At 36.8% G+C, this 23,876-nt stretch overlaps 1 protein-coding gene across 4 annotated transcripts; it reads left to right on the plus strand.

Annotated features, from left to right (window-relative positions):
* The first annotated feature begins 76 nt into the window (after positions 1-76).
* Positions 77-23,667, plus strand: LOC110459321 (ly6/PLAUR domain-containing protein 6-like). Of its 4 annotated transcripts, none has more exons than XM_021511517.1 (5): positions 77-643; positions 19,517-19,688; positions 20,376-20,456; positions 20,984-21,123; positions 22,002-23,667. In XM_021511517.1, the coding sequence occupies exons 2-5, from the start codon at positions 19,595-19,597 to the stop codon at positions 22,179-22,181; spliced, it is 495 nt and encodes a 164-aa protein (XP_021367192.1). In that variant the 5' UTR covers positions 77-643; positions 19,517-19,594; the 3' UTR covers positions 22,182-23,667. The 4 variants fall into 4 exon arrangements, with proteins under 4 accessions (XP_021367192.1, XP_021367191.1, XP_021367193.1 ...); XM_021511516.1 differs by lacking the exon at positions 77-643 and adding an exon at positions 5,276-5,835; XM_021511518.1 differs by lacking the exon at positions 77-643 and adding an exon at positions 14,527-14,631.
* Positions 23,668-23,876: the final 209 nt, after the last annotated feature.

Raw genomic sequence — 23,876 nt, forward strand, 5'->3', positions numbered from 1 at the left:
TTAATCAGTAATAACATATACCTGTATATAATACGTGTGTGGTAGGGGTGAAGTCACACAGACCGTCTATCTGCATTAGCATACCTGTGTCAGAACCGATTCCGTCAACTCGCCTTGAAAATTAGACAGATTGAAATCGAACGTGACCCAATTCATTGATTATTTCACCTTTGTGTACACCTGTGTTTAGTACCTGTTATTTTTTTTTACGTTTACCTGTCGTGTTTTTTTCTCTTCCTTTTGAATACGTGCATTGTTAGAGTCAAATCTCGAGACCACTCCGTGAAAAGGCAAACATTATGAGCACACAAATTAATCTGTCGAGTGTTTATTGGGCGGATATATTTGTAAATACCTTTAACAAACCTACCCGTCCGACAGAGAAGACGCATCAACACATTTAAACTCTGAGTCAACAAGAACCGCTGGTCGAAGCTAAAAGGATGAGGAGACCCTCTTACTGACCATTAGAGGAAAGTAGATATTTATACCTACACTCTCCACTAAGTACACTTGAAGGTGTGAGACGCCAGGTGTAATTTACGGCTAAATGTATTTATAAACAGTGACAATTTCCTGCTCGAAAAACTGCGGGACCGCCCAGGCTGTGACAGTTAGCTACACTCATTGCTGGAAGAGAAGGGTAAGTTTCATGCATTATTTTGTTTTGTTCAATTTGAAACATCTTACTGCATGCACTAACATAATATATATATATATATATATTCTTAAACTGATGAGTATTGCATGACAAGTATGCGACATGGTACGACATATGTCTCACGATGCTAATTTAACTCACAGGGACCTGAGAATTTGTTACAACTATATTTTGACCTAAACCAATGTGTACAGAGTATGTTTACATGTCTTAGAGGTTTAGATAGACTTTCGGTTCGGGGAAAATGCCCCCACCTGCTTATCGTATATATAGGCATTGGGGGTGGCATTTTACTGATAGTCGATATAACCCCTAAAACGTGTGATATTACTCCGAACACCTTAATTTAGGTCCAACTATAGCTGTAACAAATTAGCAGGTCCCTGTGATCTAACTGTAATAAACTTACCACAGGGACATGGGAATGTGTTGCAGTGGATATGTTTGAACCTTGAATGATGTGCCGAGAGTTATATTATTTTAGGGGTTAAGATCAACTCTCGATAAAAGGACACCCCACCTCCACCTAAATGATGGTATATTCTTTAGTTCCCCCGAATGTACCAGAGGGACTTCTTATATTTACATACATTAGATATATAACCACGGAGTGCTAAGCCAGTGATATAACGAACCATTTAATGTACTTGGTCCCTGTGGGATGGCCATAAAAGGCACAGGGGCATGAGACATCAGACGTGGACTAATGGAAATCAGAGACGTATAAAACCCAATCAGTGTAATTACAGGAATCGTTATGCACAGTCGTGGATAACTATATACATGTACATAGCAGTTGGACAAATAGGATCGCGAATGATGGATAGTATTGCTAAGGCTCCTGAGATACATTAAATATCAAGTACATTAGTTATCCTTTTTTTTTGCGATATGTACTTATGGTGTAGGTATACGGGTCGTTATAAATATTGCCCAATCCATGGTATGGGCTGTTACGCACATGCGACACAGCTGTTAGCTGTGCATATATACAAACCATATTCCGGACCCGGTTCCTCAGGCTGATGAGGATATTGGGTTGATTAAGGGATAAGATATTGAAAACTTCAAATGATAACATCTAAATACACAGGGGCGGGATGCATGATATATTGGTTTGTGTATATACAGGGGGGTCGTACACAGGGACCTGAGAATGTGTTACAGTTATATTTGGACCTAAACTAAGGTGTTCAGAGTAATATTACATGTTTTCCCCTAAAACATGTAAAATAACTCTGAAAACCTTAGTTTAGGTCCAACTATAGCTGTAACAAATTCTCATGTCCCTGTGGGGTCGTAATGAAACTATATATGCACAGGGGCCAGTGACATTAGATGAGTTTGTATAAAGACAGGGGTCGTAATAAAGTATATTAACACGTATTTCATGTATCAGGCCCCTGTGTATACAATAGGTATATGATCAACAATGTATGTATACGTGGTTCTACCTATGGCGTATTACATATCATTCGGTAACTAAAATAAGTCGTATATGTCAGGTCGAGTATCCGACACTGTTTTTAACTGTTTGTAGGCATTTCTGCTAAACTGATGTCATTTCCCCTGTATTCAAACATGGACAATTATAACTTAAAGACCCTTTGAAGGAGTTAAAACAGCCTAGAAAATGCAATGCAGAAAAGCAAACATCGAGACCGGAAGTGCATTGGATAAGCTTCCCACAGGTGATTGCAACCCCGTTAGCGGCAATTTTGTTTTGTTTTGTGAAATAGGAAATGCAATCAATATATTTCTTCTGTAAAATATATATACAAAAAAATGTAGATCGATCCGAACCCCATCTTGGCTATCATGGCTGTAAGCTTTGCCTCAACCAAAACTAGATGAAATGCCCCTCTTTAATTATATTGAGTACTGGTCGAGCTCCTAGAAATTGACCGATGCTGCTATAATATTTATGTAGACAAATGCGTGTCACGTTTCGTATTGTATAGAGGGACGGTTCCCTGGAAAGTGTATTGATTTGGACGTGTCACGCTAATGGTAGGCTCGCCGGACAAACATGGCGACCGGCTAGCTATCGAATGTTTGTCCAATTGAGATGTAAATATGTGCTCTAAACACCCGAGTTGACCTGAACAACGTAAGCTCTGACCATCGAGTCGGTTAACGATGTTTACTTTGATTGTATTCAAGAGAACGCCATTGTTTGGGTATTCTTATTTAAAACGACTCTAAATCTGTATACGCGGTAATTATAGGTCCGTAAGGGTATAATGGAATGCTTTTGACATCACAGAGAGAAACCGTTAACTTTGATTTTATGACTAGGCACGACCTAGCTGTTCTACATTAGCTTTAAAAGAACATTATGGCAACGGCCATCGATATATAAAACGTTCAATACTATTGAATAGTATCCTAAATGAAGTTAATTCAATGTCCCCAGCCTTTCATATAAATATCTGTGGTCAATATGGCTCCATGACCGATATCAGATACAGACAAATAATATCTGCTTCTCGAAAGCAATTTCGCTCTCTAAAGGGAAAACGTTTTTCGCCGATAACTAACACCCAATTAGCAATGTACATCTATATATTCTTAATCGCCCAAAAGAAACATCGCTTGTTTTAAGATCGTTTCGTTGATTTTACCAGCAGCTAGCTAAAGATGGAATTTTATTGAAAATATCTTGGAATGATATTAATCTAACTACAAAACTTCGTATGTCTGCACATTCTTTGGCAATCGAAACCGGTCGTTATAGAAATATCGAGCAAATTGTAAGTCGACTACTGAAGTAGAAGACGAATATCATTTTTTATTAATATGTTATATGTACAACGACTTAAGAAGCCAATATATCAAAAAATACTTTTGGTAAAAACCTTCAATGTTTAAATTAATACAGTTATTGTGTGTCAATGACAACAAGGAATGAAGCCGTCTCGGCAAATTTAGTTTTGAAGCAAATAAGATAAGAGCTGTATTTCTTTAACTCGTACTCCACTTTTATCTTGCTGTTTCATATTCTTATTATGTTTTGTATGTTATATATAATATGTACTCATGGGCCGTAAAGCCTACAGTCAATAAGTTGAACTGAATTGAACTACACGGAACATATCATGTACATCGGTAGCTAACACATTCCTCCCTTTGCCTCTCATAATTCCCCGCCCCCCGCCCCTCCCTTCGCCCCTCCCTTTTCATATTCAACTGAATCTTTGTTTTAAACATATTTGGACCTAAACTAAGGTGTTTTGAGTAATTTTACAGTTTTTAGATAGACTTTCGGTAAATATATATGATCACTGGGGTGTGATTTACTTTCGGTAATAATCACACGTCAACGATCATATATATTTACCGAAAGTCTATCTAAACCCCTAAAATATGTAATATTACTCTGAACACCTGAGTTTAGGTCCAAATATAGCTGTAACAAATTCGCAGGTCCCTGTGGACTGGTAATAACGAAACATGCCACTTAGAAGGTTGGGTAACGGTAAATTTTAACACCTTCTCTCGAAAAGGCGAATGTGATGCAGTGTAAAAATGGCCATTCTTTACCGGAGGACGGTCTTCTTGCCCATTAGAGCCCCTCTTCTACCTCGAATTATTGCTTTGCCGTAATAGCAACTTAATGTTTCGTAATAACGAAATATATTGCATGTTGTTTTCTACGAGCTGTCGTTAGACACTTGTATATTACAAGATGGTAAGTCGTGAATAGAACTTTTTTTCCAGTTACGTGGTATGCGACGTCACGGAATTAGATTAGTCCGTGGCGACGTTAAACAAACATGCTTGTATCTTTACTATTAGAACCGGCTTCCATAGGTTATTCAATCGACCGATATTTTCGTGTGAAATACCAAATTTGTACCTATTTTTATAGAGTCATTCCTTTTCGTATCACAGTGATGATTTTTTCAAACCGGATGCGACTGAATAATCAAAGGAAATAAATTTTAAATATAACAGTAAAAATTAATACGTGAACATTTGGCAACCGGTAACTGCGTTGATCAGTGACAACTATATGGCGTTATCCCCTTAGCATACTGCGCTGGTGCATGAAATGTTCGAGTCAATGGCCCGTTAAATCGACTAAGCCGTGTTACGCAATGCTGGTTTCCGGGTGCCGATTGTTACAAGCATAGTCAGCTTAGGTCACCTTTTTTCCAAACAATATTTCTTTTATCTGTTTATTTTAGATTTATAAACAGATCTCGTTTTCAAGTTCTCGTGTGTTTCTTTTATTCATGAAATCCGGTATTTAGAATTAAAAAAACGGTTTGAAAAAATATTTCATATATCAAATACATCCGCTATCTTGGTAAGTTGACCATGGTTTAACATCTAGACCCTGTTTTATTAATTCTGGTAGTTACCCATGGATTGCTGTCTGTGGTAGATTTTCACACGTTCTGAAAACGCGGAAAGATACGAGCGTTTTACGGTTACACGTGCATTACATGTTTTGAAATGGGTTGCACCAGTTGGCAATCGTCCAGGAGAGTGTTGCATTGCTGTTAATTCCCTCTCCGTTTTTATATGTATTTCCACAACAGATGTTAAGTGCTCATGGCTTATATTTAGTCATTCTTCAAAATCCCGTACATCGCAGATGTTTCGGCGGCAAATCAAATACGACTCAATTGTAGTGTAAGTCCATCCAGTAATACTAGGCAATGATGCTTTAAATTGCCTCACTAATAAAATCACACGGACAGCTAACATCGGTTAAAATTACAACGGGATTTCCCACGTGAATGATGCACGAGCCTTATTTTACGAGAAGAAATTTGTGAATTAATTTCCGATGTTGGTTTCAGAGTCTGTCGATGTCAGTTTCATTCGTGTGGATTTCCTGTAGAAAGTATGTTGTTGTGTGGTATCTCTCGTTAATCGATCGGACGATGACTCAGTCGGCTGTAATGATAAAAAAGCATAACATTGCAACGCTGTTCCCCTCCCTCCTGCTATAGCGAGCTGTATCTCATGACAATTCAGTACCATTTACCATGCATACAGTCCATTACAGAGTCTGAGCAGCGATGCACATGCATGCACAATTGTAAAGTGTTCTGGTATTTCTCCAGCAACATTTGTAAAGTGGAATCGGATGTTTATACAAATGTGTGTCAAAATTTACGATCTGCTGTTGGGATAAACTTACATAGATGACTGTGTTTTTGGTGAGTATCCATTATCTTTATTAGAAATAATATACAGTTGTGGTATTATTGTTGTGTACAAACTTTTACCCATCCTCTTAGACTTGCGCTAGTCCGAATTTGATAAAAGAAACCTAGAGACACAATTACTCGACTGGCACTTCCAACTAAAAATTGAATATGTAAATCATATCTGAACGGAGTTTCAATCGCTTGAAATATAAAGAAAAAAATGGAATTTGTATGAATTTTCAAAATAATCAAAATTATTAACATAATATTCAGTGCCTCAGATTCAAAATGACTTCGGAAGTCATTATACACAAAATTCTCAAGTTTTTATACTCATTTTCTCACCGAATTTAGAAAAGTATTGCGGCGTCGGAAAGCTGTTTTCAGTTTAGCTTTTTGTTTAGAATAATTGTTAAAATAAAGACTAAAATTTTAAAATTGTATATTGTCAGATGGCGGTGTTTCTTATGTCGACAACTGTTTTAAATATATGGACTAGAAAAAAATACACTGGGGAAACACTTGGTATCATTTGATTGACAGGAGTTTAATTTCACGTACCGTCTACGCTTTAAAACATGTCTACTGTCGTTAGATTGTTTCCACGTGTCACCAATAGGTCTGAATCTGACAGGGCATGCTTGTCGGCCGAAATCGATAGCATTGATTTCAAACCAAGATATAGAATATTGAATTGGCTGGCAGGTGCAAACCGCGACTTAATCCGTACAGAGATAAAATAAGTTATAAAGGTGTTATCGTTTTTACAGTAGTAAAGTTTATGTTTGTGATGAGAACGAAGTGGGGATTTGTTTGTTAGCTTTTAGATTGGCAAGGTCTGAATGACACAAAGATATAAATGTGCAAGTAACAGGCTGCACGATACAAAATAGACAGGCGGTTAGGCAAGTGACAAAATACACTGCAGAGTAAACCTACCAGACAATATGTGTACTACAAAGGTTATAGCTGACAGAAATAAAAAATATTAGTAGAAATTTGGAAATGTAAATATCTCAAGTATTGCATAAGGCAGAGTACATATCTAATTTTCCCCTCTGCAGAGGACACAATATCTGAGGTGACTGATGAGATATTTCACATGTGTCGTCTCATACGAGTAAAAAATGTCGGGTTTGTTTGTGCTTTACCTCCTACAACTGTGTCAATTTAAGTATGTGTGAAGTTTTGGAGGGAAGCCGGAGTACCCAAAGAAAACCACCGACTTGCATGTGGCCAGTTCCTGGCGACTGCCCCACGTCCCAGTGGTGGAGGGCAAGTGATCGCGGACGGTCAGACGCCTTAACGTATAAAATACGGCCACCGCGGCCCCTTATACATGGGTATACAGGAGCCGAGAAAAAGTGTACAAATCAATGTCTGTGGGTAGTATCAGATTTGAAGAAACATCAGACTGATTTTCCTAGATAAAGAAATACCGTACATTGTAGGAAGCCAAAATTGCAAATTTTTGGGATGGATAGGGTCGGACGAAAGACCCCTGTGGAATAAGATAAACATATTTTTGTGTCTGCTTTAACGTAAGGTTTTCTGCCCGCGCTAACTAGATACCAATCGGCGGATTGAAGAGGTGGAAATGAAGTATAGGAATTGTTTAAGACCAGAACGGTATTTTTTACCACTGGTAAGATGTTTTGCTCGCATTTCGACATGACAGTACTGCAATTAAACAGAGAAACTGATTGAAATTGACAGAAAGGCAGAGAATTTTATGACAGCTGACTGCGTCGCTAATCACGGATAAATGTCTAACAATACGCGTGGTTCTCGCTCAACAAAAAGTCTGCCAATCAAACTTTTTTACACTCAGGAGTAAATACCTTTGTAACTGTGATAAAATCAGTACCTGACTGTTTTATGAAGTCAAAACGGTGTTTTTTTGTAAATGATTTATTTTCAATTATCTAGTCAATATAGCAATTAAACAACTATGTGTGCTTTTGAAAACGGAGATAGAATCGAATTAAGCAGGGGTAAACAAAAAGCTAAAATCTGTATTTTTTTAGCCTGGAATTGATTGAGTCAACACATCAGTGACATGTTAATTTCAGTGTCATAAAACATCTAACCATCATAAAGACCACCCTTGGTCATCGCAACGGACGAAACTTTGTGTCATGTTTACGGATTATGATTCCACGCCTAACATGGAGACTTAAGGGTGTATGCTACCTTACTGTGACATTGAGACTTAGGGCCGTATGTTACCTTACTGTGACATACAGAATTAAGGGTGTATGTTACCTTGATGTGACATGAAGAATTAAGGGTGTATGTTACCTGGCTGTGACATTGAGACTTAAGGGTGTATGCTACTCTACTGTGACATGAAGGCTTAAGGTTGGGTGTTTGTTTCCTTTGTTTGACATGGAGACTTGAGGGTGTATACTACCTTACTCTGGCATGAGACTTAGATGTGTAAGCTAACTAATTCACATGGAGACTTGGGGTGTATGCTTCTTTACTGTGACACGAGACTTAAGAGTGTATGCTACCTAAGTGTGACATGGAGACTTCAGATGTATGCTACCGTACTGTGTCATGGAGACTTAAGGGTTTATGCTATCTTACTTGTCATGTAGACTTATAGGTGTATGCTATCTTTGTCATTGAGACAAAATGATGTGCTAATCCTTACTGTGACATGAAGACTTAAATATGTAAGCTAACTACTTCATATGGAGACTGGGGGATGTATGCTGATTAACTGTGACAAGAGACTTAAGGGTGTATGTTACCTTACAGTGAGTGACATGGAGACTTAAGGGTGTACACTATCTTACTCTGATATGGTGACTTAAGGATATATGCTACCTTATTGTGACATGAAGACTTACGTGTGAACGCTACCTGACTGTGAGATCGAGACTCAAGGGTGTACGTTACCTTACTGTGGCATGGATACTTAGATGTATAAGCTAACTAATTCACATGGAGACTTGGGGTGTATGCTTCTCTACTGTGAGACGAGACTTAAGGTACTGTGACACGAGACTTAAGGGTGAACGCTACCTTACTGTGACATGAAGACTTAAATATGTAAGCTAACTACTTCACATGGAGACTTGGGGATGTATGCTGATTTACTGTGACAAGAGACTTGAGGGTGAACGCTACCTTACATGAAGACTTCAGATGTTTGCTACCATAGAGTAACGTGCATTTCCTTTTCAAAAGAGTCAATCTCTGTCTACTGACGTCACACCTGTATGGTAAATTTATTTATGATAATAAGGAAATTCGGAAATTTAAGATAACGGTATATTATAAAAACAATTTGGACCACGGTGGCCAAGTGATTAAGGCGTCTGACATTCTGCTACCACTAGCCCTCCACCACTGGGTCGCGGGTTCGAGACCTACGTGGGGCAGTCGCCAGGTACTGGTCGTAGGTCGGTGGTTTTCTCCGGGAACTCCAGCTTTCCTCCACCACCAAAACTTGGCACGTCCTTAAATGACCATAGCTGTTTATAGGACGTAAAACACTAACAAACCTATCAGGAGCAATTTTGACGGACTAATTGTGCTTACCTAAAAAAAATAAAAACTGGAATCAAATAAATGACAATAAAGGTAATTGCATTTTATAATGATAGATTATTTGTTTGTATACTTAATGTTTTATTTATGTGAAACAACAAAATATTTTACAAGGTTCATGACAAAAATATTAACGCGAATTAAAATCAGTTTGAATGCTTATTTTTTAGCCGACACTTATTAAAAAGATCGTCGATTTTACTGACTGGCTGTCTGAAGCTTTTGCTCTCGTTCGTAAATCATAGTAGAAATCAATCTCGGATTAAGCATCTTTACAATATCACATTCTATTATTCGACACCACTCTCTCTAATTAACTCGTTTTGCAATGACAACCCCGTCACATTTTGAAGTTCTTGAATAACATAAATATTGCCTCATTTCCGTGGAAACCGCGAACGGAGGTGTCCAGCCCTGGATAATTAATGATAACCCTGTAAGGTTTAATTATGTGCTTCATTAACGGACGGATCACTGGCGATAGATCGGGACACAAACCCCTGTAGTCCTGGTTAAAATTACACAAAACGTCAGTCAGAGCGGAGACGTAGCTATCAACACATGAATCATTCACCGTGGACGATGACGTGTGGTAATGGGAGCCGTGTAGTTTCAGCACGCTAAGGGTACGGAGTGATACTTCCAGTAAGGCGATAAGGGTGGACGTAGTGTTCGCGGTACGGTGACTGGACGAGTTTCTGTAGTACTTCCGGTACAGTGTGTACATCCGGTACGTTAGAATAGGCGTCAGAGTTCTTGCCAGTGTTGTGAGGGCAGGGAAAGTTTTTCCGATGTGCTTCGGGTATTGACAAGTGGTTCTAGAGTGATGATATATGTAGTGCTTCCCGTACGGTGATGGTTAAATGTAATGCTTCCGGTACGGTTAGGGTATGGTTGGTGCTTCCGGTCCAGTGAAAGTAGGTTTAGCACTTCAGGTATTGTGAAGGTTTTATGTAGTGCTTCCGGTATGGTGAGGTTTTATGTAATGCTTCCAGTATGGTGATGGTATGTTAAGTGCTTCCGGTACGATGAGGGTATGTTTCGTGCTTCCGGTACCATGAGGGTATGTTTCGTGCTTCCGGTACCATGAGGGTATGTTTCGTGCCTCCGGTACCATGAGGATATGTTTGCTGCTTCCGGTACGGTGATAATATGTCTAATGTTTCCAGTGCGATGAGGTTAGAGTTCAGAGTGCTTCTGTACAAATCTGTATATTTATTTTGTCAACAATTCAATTCTGTTTGGGCTTAGTTCGAGTTAATTTTGCATCATTTCGAGTTTACGACTGAATCTTGAAGGCAAGTAATGCTTATTTATACTGGGATGGGGAGCTTCAAACGATTAAAGAGATTGATCATAATGCGAATGTGTCATGCCCCAGAGACCTAAACAACAGGCTTGTGATCAGACAAACCGTGCCGATTAAGTACCACAATCACCGCAAATGCTTGTCATTTTCTGCTCGCACGGTTTATTGGCAGAAAATATAGGTTAAGGACACCAGTGTGGAAAAAATCGTTAAATGATGTCATCGTGATCTACCTGGAGACAACTCCTAATACTTGAGACAAAACACAAGCGAGATTTCAATCATTACCTGTGAGTCATCACACACACCTGGCCTAGATCTACTTATTAAAGCCTCGTTGCCAATATTTTGTTTGCATGATCAACAGGAACACATCGGAGTTTTTTCTTTCTTCGTTTATTTTATTTTTATTTTTTAAAAAGAAAGGGTTATTTTCATTAACATAGCAAGTTGATTTAACCCACATTTTATGTATGTGGTGTTTGTGACGTCAAAGCTCAATCTGATATCGGGTTTTGTATGACAAGACCACGACTTGATGTCTATATCCACAGTATTGTATTTGTAATTCTCTATAAACTGCCATTTAAGTTACAAAAGCTTTAATGTCCCTTCACTTGTATGTCAAAACGTTTGTCAAGTTAATTTTTAATGATTACTATTAAACATGGTTGAACGACATTTTTGATAAAAAGAATAGGGAATGCGTAGTTGTAGTTCACGCGGGCGGGATTTCAACCGTGAACCTGTAAACTTAACTATAAATCGTTTGATTACAGGTAGAAATTACTTCAGGATTGTATTAAGTTGTTCTAGTAGGTAGACTCCAATAGAAACTTTACGAGATGAAAATTGGCTTCATGAAAGATAACGTCATATCTAATAACCGGAACGAAGTTTGATGTTCCGGAACGGGGTCTATAAATCAAAACCTTTTGGACGCATACAAGCAAATCTGCTTCTACCTCTACTGTACGGGAATGGAATGCATTATTAACTTAAGAACCGGGGAAATAGCAATGTAAGTAATATCATTAAAACAGTGTAGGAACTGACATTGAAGGGCCAGTACACTGACATGTTGTGAGATGTTTGCACTGCCCTAAACAGCAATAAGTGTGGTATGTTAACGGAGAACGGGAGCTACACATCATTTTTAGAGAAAAAAAACAATATCACCGCATTAATACTACCCAGCATAGTACTAATGATATATGTGCCTTACAGTATTGCCTTCCTATATATAATCCTGAAAATATAGATGATATACCTGATTCAGATTTACAGTTTGTTATAAATGATCAGTTATTTTTAGAAACACTATTAATGGAAATTAGAGGTAAGTCAATTTCATATTCTTCCTATAAAAAGAAACAGTGTTGGGCAAGGGAAAAGACCTTAATAGATCAAATACAGGAACTGGAAAATGAGAATAATGTAGACTTAGACAAGTTACTTGAGAAAAAAAAGGAATTGGAAAAGATTAGAGTACATAGGATAAAAGGGAGTATNTACCAATAAGGCAAAATAAAAGTATGTGTATTTCAGGTATTTCGACCTACCCTAGATGTGCCTACTTGTGTCTTAGATTGAGCTATTAGCCATGCGAAGCTTACACACTCATAAAAGTGTGCTTTCTTCCTGTTCTGACCACATATTGGACCAATTAGTAGCCATGGTAATGTGTGGAAACGTATCGAACTTTTTTTTATATAAAGCATAATATTGATCTATGAAAATAATAAACATATTTGCCTACCGATCTTCCTGTTAAAAATGCCACCCCAATACTCGTATAAATATCATCACTGGGGGTAGCATGTATACCGAAGGGTTGATCTAGACCCCTAAAACGAGTCAAATTACTCTGAACACCTTAGTTAAGGTCCAAATTTAGCTGTAACAAACTCTCAGGACCCTGTGGCGTAGAGTTATTATGAATTTCTCAATAGAACACTAAGAACAGCTAATGTCATTTAAGAACGTGCCTCCATAATCCTGTAATGTAAGTGTGTACGCGGGAAGGAGGCGGTATGTTGGTGTAGTTGCCTCCCTAGCGATTGCGAGGATCTGATGCCGACTTAAGAGTGCTACTTCAGTGAAAGAAATACCATACTGAAATCACCCAGCACATTTCTCCCCTAGTCATACTATTCTGGCAACGGGTATATATGGAGGAAGTATTAAGACAAGATATAGAGGCATATTGTCTTTATTAAAGACAGGTTGTCTGTAGGTAAGGTTTCACTAGTTCGATTTCAAGTTTTCATGCATGTATTTTTTCTTTATCACATCCTGACATAGAGTGTGCAGTAACGACCAAGTACGGGAATCTCGCGTCATGTAGAATGATGTATTGTTAATTCATAATAAATACAGAAAGTGTTTCTGTTTCTCTAACATAAACAGACTTATAGCTTACTTATTGGGAAAGAAACCTTAAAGTAGTTACGTATAGGTGTCAGCTACATTCAAAAAACACTTAGATGTCAGAAATGGTCAAATATGGACGTTATTTAGTGTCAAACATTAATTTTAAGTGTCAATACTTCGGGAGTTTAAATTCCGATCATTGAGATTGTTCAACAGGTGTGTGGTACTGGGGTATTTAAAATTGTTCTAATCACGTGACACGTAAAAATTACACGAGAAATACACGATATTGATCAGTAAATTAAACCCGACCTTGACTACATCACACCGCGGTCAATCATTGGGATTACTTTTCATAAACATTATGTGTTTCTAAACAATTGGAACCGAGATTCTTTGTGAAAGCGATCACAATGAAAGCAGATTTGTTGAGTAACAAAACACCGACAGATTTGTACTCCTTTACAATCACTGTGGTAGTGTTGTGTTACTACTGTAATCTATAGGTTCAGCTCTGTGATTAATCGTTTAGAAATTTAGATGCATCGTGGTCCAATTTTATTATCCTTCATTTATAATTTTGTTAGGGTGTGGTTTGTTTATTTTATTTACTTCAATATATGTTTTCTGTATTCATAGACGTATACACATTTATTGCACGTATAATATAATATAATATAGTATAGTATAGTATAGTATAGTATAGTATAGTATAGTATAGTATAATTTAATATATAAGAACTACAAGTTATTTCTATCATCAAGTCGGTCTGCAATTATTCACTTTTCACTAAACTGATTTTAATCTAACCAATAAATAAAGTTAATTATTGAAAAGAAATCGAAAGTTTTTATTCCAGTGCACTATCCAAACCTCTGAATGACATTGTTATCTAAGTCCGTGTCCAAACATACCTTGACGTGGACACGTCACGTCAGATCTAGTGACACCGGTACTGGACACATGGGTTGTTTGTTTCTCCTGGAATTTTTAGCATCATTATGTCCCTACGGGAGTCGCTAAATAAACTCCCCGAGCACCTTGTCTCGTAAAGTTTGAGTCCTTCTTAATCGGTCTAATAACATATTACCTCCTAATTAGCATAGACTTCCAATCAGTCCATCAGCACCTGTGTGATGTTTACCCAACAGTCCCTAACAAGGGACCCCGTGTTGGTTTGCCGGTCTGATCTATTGTCGGAGCATTTATCGCCTTTGCCTTTCAATTATTAACAAATAATGATTTATTGTACCCGAGACCACGCCCTCCCTGTGAGATAATTGGCTAGACGTTTACTTAACATTGAAACCTTAATTTCATTTCTCCGGTTTCGGCGACAACACAGCGGCTACTCAATCGGTCATTATGTGTATGTTAAGACTCAGATTGCCGAGTTTATTTTGAGTATTTATTGTGTATGAATCTGTGTACACAACAAACCTGGACATAGGTCTTTGCGTGAAAAAAATCAGGCATTCTCATATAAACCATCGAAGGGGTAGCGTTACATATTATACGGATTTACGAACACCGATTTTGAATATACATTGGAGGTGAATCGGTAAGTTATTTTTAATTAGATTTTATTTTCTAAGAATCGAACGCAAACACTTTAAAATGACATCACTTTTGGTTTTAAGCAGATGTGCCTTTCCTAAATGAGATTACTTCGCTGGTGTTTTCACCAAAACAATTTTTCTTATTTTTCGTATACACAACAAAGTTGTTGTACATTATTTTAATCTGGAACGGATATACAGGTATGATGCTTGCCTATCAAATAAACATATATATTCTTTAGTATATCATATACTATGGCTAATTATTCACACGTTTCTGTTAAACACCTGTTGTTGCGTGCTTGTCGACAATGATGACATATTCGTTAAAAATGATATAGCCAGCACATGCAAATATCATCTCAAATGAAATCGAAAATCACTCATTATTTGAATGTTCATTTATTTTTACGGGGAAAATTAGAATAAGGTATTTCACGTTATGACATGAAGGTATTTATATGAAATCGCTTTCGACAATAGGTAACTAGATATTGTAATATTAGTTGACACCAAATCTATATGAATCTGGGAAAGACATGCCTTTTTTAATATCAATCGTTGTCTCCTGAAGTTAATAAACCGCGTTTATTGCCTGAACATTGACGATCATACGGACACTATTCGATTTTAAAAACATTTCTGACTTCATGTGTGTTTTTACAAACAGATTTGACACCAGCTTCAATACTTATACTAATATTATGGTGACATTGCGTGACACTTTTATCAAATAAATTTGAATTTGGAAATGTGATATATACATATCATATATATGAAGTTGGGTGCTTTGAAAAGTCCGGACTAATGCACCGTTCGGATTAAAAATACTTTTCACTATCATACTTTTTTTCCTGCACATTAATGCACGGAGCGCGAATTTCCGGTATTTGTACGGTTCCACATAACACAGGTTTGTTATATTCTTTTGCGTATAAGATTACACGGATCGAACAAAACGAACACATTTAAATCGGAGCTATCAAAATGACAGGTGTACGTACAAAATGGAAAAAAAAGTTTTATTCTAAAATAAAATAAATCCTACATGACACACGGGATATTGAAACGTTTCACATACATTAACCAAAGGAAGACATGGGAAAATTATCTGCCGACAAATGTTCATTCACAAAAAAAATGCTCGTTCTTGTATACATTTCTCAGTAAACAAAGCCGCTAGGAATCCATCCCTGTGCGCTTGTAAAGATCGGCTGCTAAATGTAGAATGCCATATTTGTTGATCACCAACCGGAGATTCATATTATCCCCCGAGTTTAAATTTGTAACCTTAATGAGGATCATTCACGAAAGTTAAATGCCAATAACAATTAAAGCTTAATCTGACACGAGACTAAAACGATCGCATGGACGATTCCTTTTTACCAGGAATAAAGCTGACACTATTATAACAAAACAGTGTTTAGAATTATTCAGCAAACCTAAGTCATGTTACAAAACGATGTGAAGTTAGTTTTTGATTGGAATTGATGTCAAACGCTTTTATCTCGCTCCAATACACCCAATGTTATTGAAGACTACTTGTTTCTCTCGTTTTAAAACGGAAGTTGGTCTTGACTTATGTGTTTGGTGCTAAATTAGTTAAATGCGCCGAAGAAAGTTTGATTTTGGATTTTATTGTACATGCTTTACGTTGCGGTAGGTATAAAGTATACTTTATACATACGTTATTTTATTTACTCCATTGAAACCAAAAAATAATTGATCTGTTGATGACGGGTGATAAATGGGGGTTGCACTGGATCGCATTTTGTTACAAAATTACTTTGAAGCTGAAAAGGTATTTATCTATTAAATATTTTTTTGATGGTGAAACATACATTTTCGTTATAACAACTGACATATTTAGTTTTATATTTAACAGCTAGTAATTACGACTTGAAACACATTTTTTGATTTGAGTCCAGTTTACTAAGCTTCGCTAGCCAAGTGTTCGCTTACTCCACGGAGTTTTATACGAAGCGAACACTTGGCTAGCGAAGATGAGTTTACTGAGCCAATACCATTTTAGTTGCAACCAGCAAAACAGAAGAAGTATTATGATTGCCACTTTAGTTCATATAGCGATGACGCCGATTGAAAGCTGTGAGCTTCTTGTGGCGCGTTTAAATATATGCTTTACCCTAGATTAATAAAGTTAATAATATATGTTATCTTACACGCTACACATGTGATTTGTTTCAAAGTTGAGGCGTTATGCTATACCTAACCTGTAATTTGTAATTTTTCTACCTTACACATTATACCTGTAACTTGTGTTAGAGTTAAGGTTATATGCTACCTTCAAGCTATACCTGTGATTTGTGTTAGAGTTAAGGTTATATGCTACCTTACACAGTATACCTGTAATTTGTTGAAGTTAAGGTTATATGCTACCTACACATTATACCTCTAATTTGTTGAAGTTAAGGTTATATGCTACCTTACACATTATACCTGTGTTTTGTGTTAGAGGTAAGGTTATATGCTACCTTACACATTATACCTGTGATTTGTGTTAGAGCTAAGGTTATATGCTACCTTACACATTATACCTGTGTTTTGTGTTAGAGTTAAGGTTATATGCTACCTTACACATTATACATGTGTGTTGTGTTAGGGTTAAGGTTATATGCTACCTTACACTTTATACCTATGTGTTGTGTTAGAGGTAAGGTTATATGCTACCTTACACATTATACTCATACTATGAGTTAGAGTTAAGGTTATATGCTACCTTACACTTTATACCTGTAATTTGTGTTAAAGTAAAGGATATTTGCTACCTCACACAATAAACCTGTGGTTAATGTCAGAGTTAGGGGTAGATGCTATCTTGCACATTATACATGTGATTTGGGTTATGCTTATAGGTATATCAAACCCTCTCCGTATCTTTAATTGGTGTTAGAGTTAAGGCTGTATCCGACCTTGTAAGGTATACAAACATGTGGTGTAAGTGTTGTTTGCATGTTATTTACTAATTGCATGCGTTACTTTGAACCAATGAGCCGTTTTTAACTCAAAGGTGATGGGTTTTTTCTTAGCATATACACGTTACAATATTTTCTTATCTGATTTTGAACTGATGAATGGACACTGACATTATTCTCACCCAAATAAACAATAAAGTCTATATATGTTAAAAGTGATATAAAGCCGCCATTGTTTTCTGAACTGATCAAACATAATCAACGTATTACGGGAACGTCGCATGTAGCAAACCATTTTTTTTGTTCAGTTTAAAAATAAAACAGTCATCAATTATGAATCTTATTATGACCACATGCAAAGGTTTAATGAAAAAGAAACTTGTGCCCAGGTTCCTTCCGATGCGTGACATTATTACAGTCAGTACATTGTATGCAACTACGTGTGTTAGTAATAAACGTAGACTTAAACTTGATTAAGTTCGTATATAGACCCTGGTAATGGTCAATATCAAAAACTGGTAATAAATACATGATTGAACCATTAGAAACAAATTATTAATATTGCCCGAATATTTTTTTGATACAAATTGAGAATCTGTCGTTGACCGGGATCGCCAGTTAAACACTCCGTCAGATAGACAGATACTTTCGATTTCTAAATAAGTAATTTCGTAGTAGAAATTTCACATTTAATTGACTGATTAATTCCAAAAAGCAAAAACTAGCAAGTGTTTGTCAGCACATTGACCGGTTTTATACACTGGCATTTTCGTCCTTGTGGTCAAACTGTCCGTTAAAGTGTATGAATGATTTGATATTTACTTCATATGATGCAAAAAAGGCCAAATAAGTACGAACAATGTGATGGCCTCCGTTCCCGAGATAGGGTGATTTTTCTGAAAACCAAACCTTCACAAAAGGGACGATCAGGTTGGGTCACATCTGTGACGTCACAAGTTCCATCGCTATTTTATGTTACATGGTGTCCATATAGTTATATATGAAAGCCCGTATATATAATTATGTTGGTTTTGTAACTGTTCAATAATATAACTTCTTGATTCACTTTGAATTCCAAATATCATACATGTAAAGATGTGTTTGAAAATCTGCTAAAGGAAATCAAATTACTGTGTATTCAATTGCCCGTTTCATCTTTACAATATAACTGTACTATATGAGGCGGCCATGTACATTGTAATATAAATGTACAGTAAATATAAATATATAAAAATACGAAAATAAATAATTTATTTTATTGCACTAACGGATTTTTTCTCCACCTTCAAAGGGTACCGGAAAAATACATTTATGGTTTTTATTGACATTATATTTATACATATCCCTGTCGACAAATACCTATAAACTCTAATTTACTAATAAAGTGAAAGGTCAAGTCATTATCTGTTAACGGGAATGGAAACATTAAACCGATGTTTTGAAAACCAATCTTTATATTAACTTTAGATGAAAAGGAATATTCCGTCTGTCAATCGTTAACACAGAGAAGTTCATAAAGGGAAGAAATGATAAGGAGACGGAGAAGTTAAAAGAAAGTTTACCTATTAAACTCGGCGCTGAATAACACTATTAACTGTTAAGTTCGAACTGACGCCGAGGTCCGATGGTTCAAAGTGTGTTAAACTTCACCGCAATTAACTCATATGATTTGAAATTCAACCCTAAAACTGCATACATGTGAACTCAAAACCCCTATCTGAAAATTAAATAAATAAATAATGTTTGTAAATATCAAGAAATTTCTTCAAAGCTGCATTTTGTAAAAAAAAAAAATGTTAACGACTCGTTGGTTAAGCTAACAAGGCTTTGAGAAAATAAACCCAGGGCTGCAAAGTGTTAATTGAATAAATAAATAGATAAACATATTTATGGACCATTTAAACAGAATTATGTGAATTTGGTATAAAACTAATTATTTTGACTTTATTTTCAGATCTGAGAAATTACGACCACAATTTTGACCGCAATACTGCTGCTTGGCGCCCTTGACTCACATCACTCTCCTGTCGAGATGTCTCTTACACTCCATTCTGTACTCCTTGTAGTGGTGATTCAGCTGTGCTCCGCCAACCTCGTCATCACAGCAGATGAGCAGCAAACCAGTGGTAAGTACAGGTTTAGTTTCAGCAAATCAGAAAAAATAAACTTCCTTCTATTATTTTTTCTTCTAATTTATTTTTGATTTAAACGAGAACACATAGTAGCAAACCAGAAATAAATGAATAAATATCCAGACAGACGCTTGACGCGCGGCTTCCTATGTGAGGCAAGTATATTAAGAAGATAAGTGATGTACATGTGTAAACACACTCTTTCGACATATCGTTGATGGTTCTTTTCATGTAAGCTGTATAAAGTTTACTGATCGTGTTGATGGTCCTGAACATATATTATGGATGCCTAGTACCACGTTGACAGATTACAACGTTAGCTTAAATATTTAAAATAAGGGATTTAAAATAAGTAATTTCAATTTGAATTTTTAAGACATATGAAACGAGTCTGGAAGGTTTCAATCATTTGCAGCGATTTGTACATGAAATCACTTGAAATTAAAATTCATCAATCACGAGAGAGTTGTTTGTATCACTCTACCAAATATTTATGCAAAACACTAGCGAGAAATACGTTTTCTTTAACTACAAATCACTAATGGCGACATTTTTATTTCGTGCCCTTTGTCCTCAATTCCGTGTCACAATGGGAGAAATGTCTTGCTTTCTGTATGGTTTAACTGAATTGTACGTGGACGAACAATGTCAATTCAATAAAACTTATCCGTTCCCTTACAGACATCACGTGCTGGACCTGTCCAATCAAGAAGAACAATGACGCGTGCAACGATTGGGCCCCGGATGTGAAATGCCCTCTCAGTAAGTATTAACCTTTCACGTCAGTCAACATCAAAGTCAAAAGGTCGATTACTTAAAGGTCGTAAGGTCATATGCGGTATACGAGTAATGGTAACCCGCTTCAACTGAATATTTGTATGCAAAATAGGCCTAAGTAACTGCTAAATATTTTGATGTTTCTAAACTACGGGCATTACAGTTCGAGTATTAAAGTTTCTATATTTTACAAGATTTCATTTCGAGATATACATTTTTATTAACTTGTAGCAAAAATAAATCGTGAATCTGAGTGAACAGCAAGAACCTTGGTAGATCCAGGAGTCTTGAAAGGAGGAATAGGGCCTAAATAGACGAGATATCACAAAGTATCGATAATTGTATATTAACGAATTTATAATGATTGGGTAAATATATGTTGGTGAAATAAATACCATTTTTTTATATTTGAACGAATTTGGTTAAAAGTGTGTACTGATTGAGTGTATTATTTACAACTCTTTTGTATTTAAAGCCGTTTTTTTTTTAATTAATTATGTATTCATTTTTAGATAATACTGTGTGTAAGACGACCCACGTCCTTGACAAGACCACGGGCCAAAGTGTGTCCGTCATCAAGCAGTGTGCCCCTCCCTCCGACTGTGACCCGGATACAGTCGGCTGTACCGCTGTCCCGAACACCGACCATATGGTAAGTGACGTCCCCTCCTCACTAACTCATCCTCTATCAATACCACCCTCTTATAGAGAGAACAAGTATTCCATAACAATCAATACACTGATGATTCATGTTAAACATTGCCTCCACTTATTGCTCACAAAATGAACACTGATGACATATCGATAGCATTTCTATGGATTTTACGGAACTCATCATTGGGGAAGGGAACATATATCATTCAGATTCTAAATGGTTTCTTTCTTAGTGTCTGAGCATTTGATGGATTTATCATATCTGAGGCCACCAAAATGTTGTCAATTTTATCAAACGTTCCTTAAAAGTTCCTGTTTAAATACGCATGCGTGTGCTGTGACCTACTTTTTCAGAATCGTCACTTTCGCGTTGTTACGATTCAGTACCAGGACTGAGTTTTACTAAAGATCGTAAGTCCACACGTATTTTAGTTACGTGTGCGTAAGGTCCGTTTTAACGTAGGGTTAGACGTGAACTTACGTGTGAACTTACGTGTGCTCAGAGACAGAGGTAACTTTACACGTAACTAAAAGTTACGACCTTTAGTAAATACAGTTTTTTGACGTAAGTTACGCCTACGTATACGTCTAACGTCTACGTGTGTACTTCGACCTTACTTGTTAAAACTCAGTATGCGTGTCATAGTACTACTTTATCGTGTATATGTGTGTCATGCTGTGACCTACTTAGCCATGTATATATATGTTTATCGTGTATATGTGTGTCATGCTGTGACCTACTTAGCCATGTTTATATATGTTTATCGTGTATATGTGTGTCATGCTGTGACCTACTTATCCATGTATATATATGTTTATCGTGTATATTTGTGTCATTCTGTGACCTACTTAACCATGTATATATATATGTTACAGGTATGTGTCTCGTGCTGTGACAAACCCTACTGTAACGTTGCTGTCCCCGTCAACACGACTACTGCCATCAAGTTATCGTCATTCTTCAGCGGCGCCAATGGCCTCCATCTCAACCTGCACGTGCTGACCTTTACCCTGGTCGTTGTCATCCTTTCCAGCGTTTTAAATGGGCAAGGTTGATCGCGGATTCTTTAAAATGTTTAAACACATTTTTAAGTACGAAGTAGAGACTGTGCATTTCTGAAAGAAAATGCCATTCCTACGGAACAGTATGGTTGCCGAGGTGACCACGTGATTGATTGCAACACGATAACATAGTTCCCATGGCAACTGAGTTGAATATGCATTCTGTTTCCAAAAACATTGTGGGTGAAGAAATGTGATATTTCGTTAAAATCAAAAGCGATTAAAAGTCGAAAATCCCATTCACTTTTTGGAAAACAGCCATTCTCTTACCCCGGCAGTCTGGTGTGGAAATTATGCATAGAACATCTTTCGTGACCAGAAGTGCGAGAATTGATAAAAGAGGTTCCTCAATGTTCTGCGTCAAGAAAATGACGCAGCAATGACATCAGGATCAACGAACGCGGGAAGCTTCCTGGAGCAGTCACCTGTTTCATATAAAGTGCACTACCAGCATGAAAGTTGGTAGAAACAAAGTGTCTACATCTCCGACGGCTTTTTAGAGCGTCGTCAATGGAGCCTGCAAGGATGGTGTTTCAGACAGCATTACAAAAGAGGGACAAAGTGACAGGGATTTTAGTGTTGATCATTCCTTAGTATACAGCAACATGGATATAACAGTTAGAGGGATATCATTTTAAAGTAGACAATGCCCCTTCCAATGTGCCTAGGCCCTGTGCTTGTTGTGCCGAATTATCCCGAACAATGCTGAATGGTGTCAGAGACAATGGTGTATGATGAGAGTGTACCAAGGCCGTGTCGGGTGACAACGGCAGGTCAAGTTCCCAGTCGAGGCAGAACTGTATAGCAAATTGTTCATTGTTGTGTAAGGTTTTCCACTACCTAATAGGCTCTTATTTCCGACAGTTTCACCATCATTTGAGGTCCAGTTGCGTTGCCAGGCAAAATAGACTCGTAAATACGCGTATTCAAACGACGAGGTACGGTGTTTCAATAAGTATTACGGTGGTGATAATTTCTGCCTCGGACATCACGTGAACTGTTAAAGACTCACGGAATACACAAAGTCAATACAGTCATTTTTTAATTAATGAGAACCTAACACAGAGTTGAACAACTAGTTTACATACATGAGCAGACGATGATAGTGCCAAGCGTTTAGTGTTATATAGTCGATTATGTGTACAATGTATATCATACTTGTAACTAGTATGAATACTGTACGTGTGATATCGATTACTGATTTATTGAATATTGCGAACTTGTAAATAATATTGTTTCATGTATATACATATATACCATAATTTATAATTAACTCTTGCTATTAGCATTAATTAAAAGTATGCACCTGTTAATCAAAATACTCGAATGTCAAATTCCTGTTACCAAATACTCAATTTTCCATGACGGTTGACATCTCACTATATAAGGGGAGGCAACTGTGTAAAAATGACCAGGAAAGCTACGTACGATTTTGATATTATGGAACTAAATGTGCAATAAACATATTTAAATTGGCAAATTGTTTTTCTTAATTGAATGACATGCCTTTTCAAGTAAATGAAGGAAGTAACAGAGTGTTTTTAAAGTAAGTGAATGCAGAAACCACGTGTTTCGTACTACATTCTTGCATTTGTGTAATGTATAATAAGCGTTTCAAGAACATGGATTCATATAATTGATGCAAAAAATACTTGATTCTTCAGAAAAATCACCTGCAGTTCACCATCT

Source organism: Mizuhopecten yessoensis, unplaced genomic scaffold (genome assembly GCF_002113885.1).
Source record: "Mizuhopecten yessoensis strain PY_sf001 unplaced genomic scaffold, ASM211388v2 scaffold10033, whole genome shotgun sequence".
In the NCBI taxonomy this organism is placed as follows: domain Eukaryota; kingdom Metazoa; phylum Mollusca; class Bivalvia; order Pectinida; family Pectinidae; genus Mizuhopecten; species Mizuhopecten yessoensis.

What these genes read in the sequence shown, in the direction of transcription:
- LOC110459321 (XM_021511517.1), top strand. Translation starts at nt 19,595, where the DNA reads ATGTCTCTTACACTCCATTCTGTACTCCTTGTAGTGGTGATTCAGCTG. An exon ending in AGATGAGCAGCAAACCAGTG is followed by an intron (nt 19,689 to 20,375) that starts GTAAGTACAGGT and finishes GTTCCCTTACAG; the next exon opens with ACATCACGTGCTGGACCTGT. An exon ending in TCCCGAACACCGACCATATG is followed by an intron (nt 21,124 to 22,001) that starts GTAAGTGACGTC and finishes TATATGTTACAG; the next exon opens with GTATGTGTCTCGTGCTGTGA.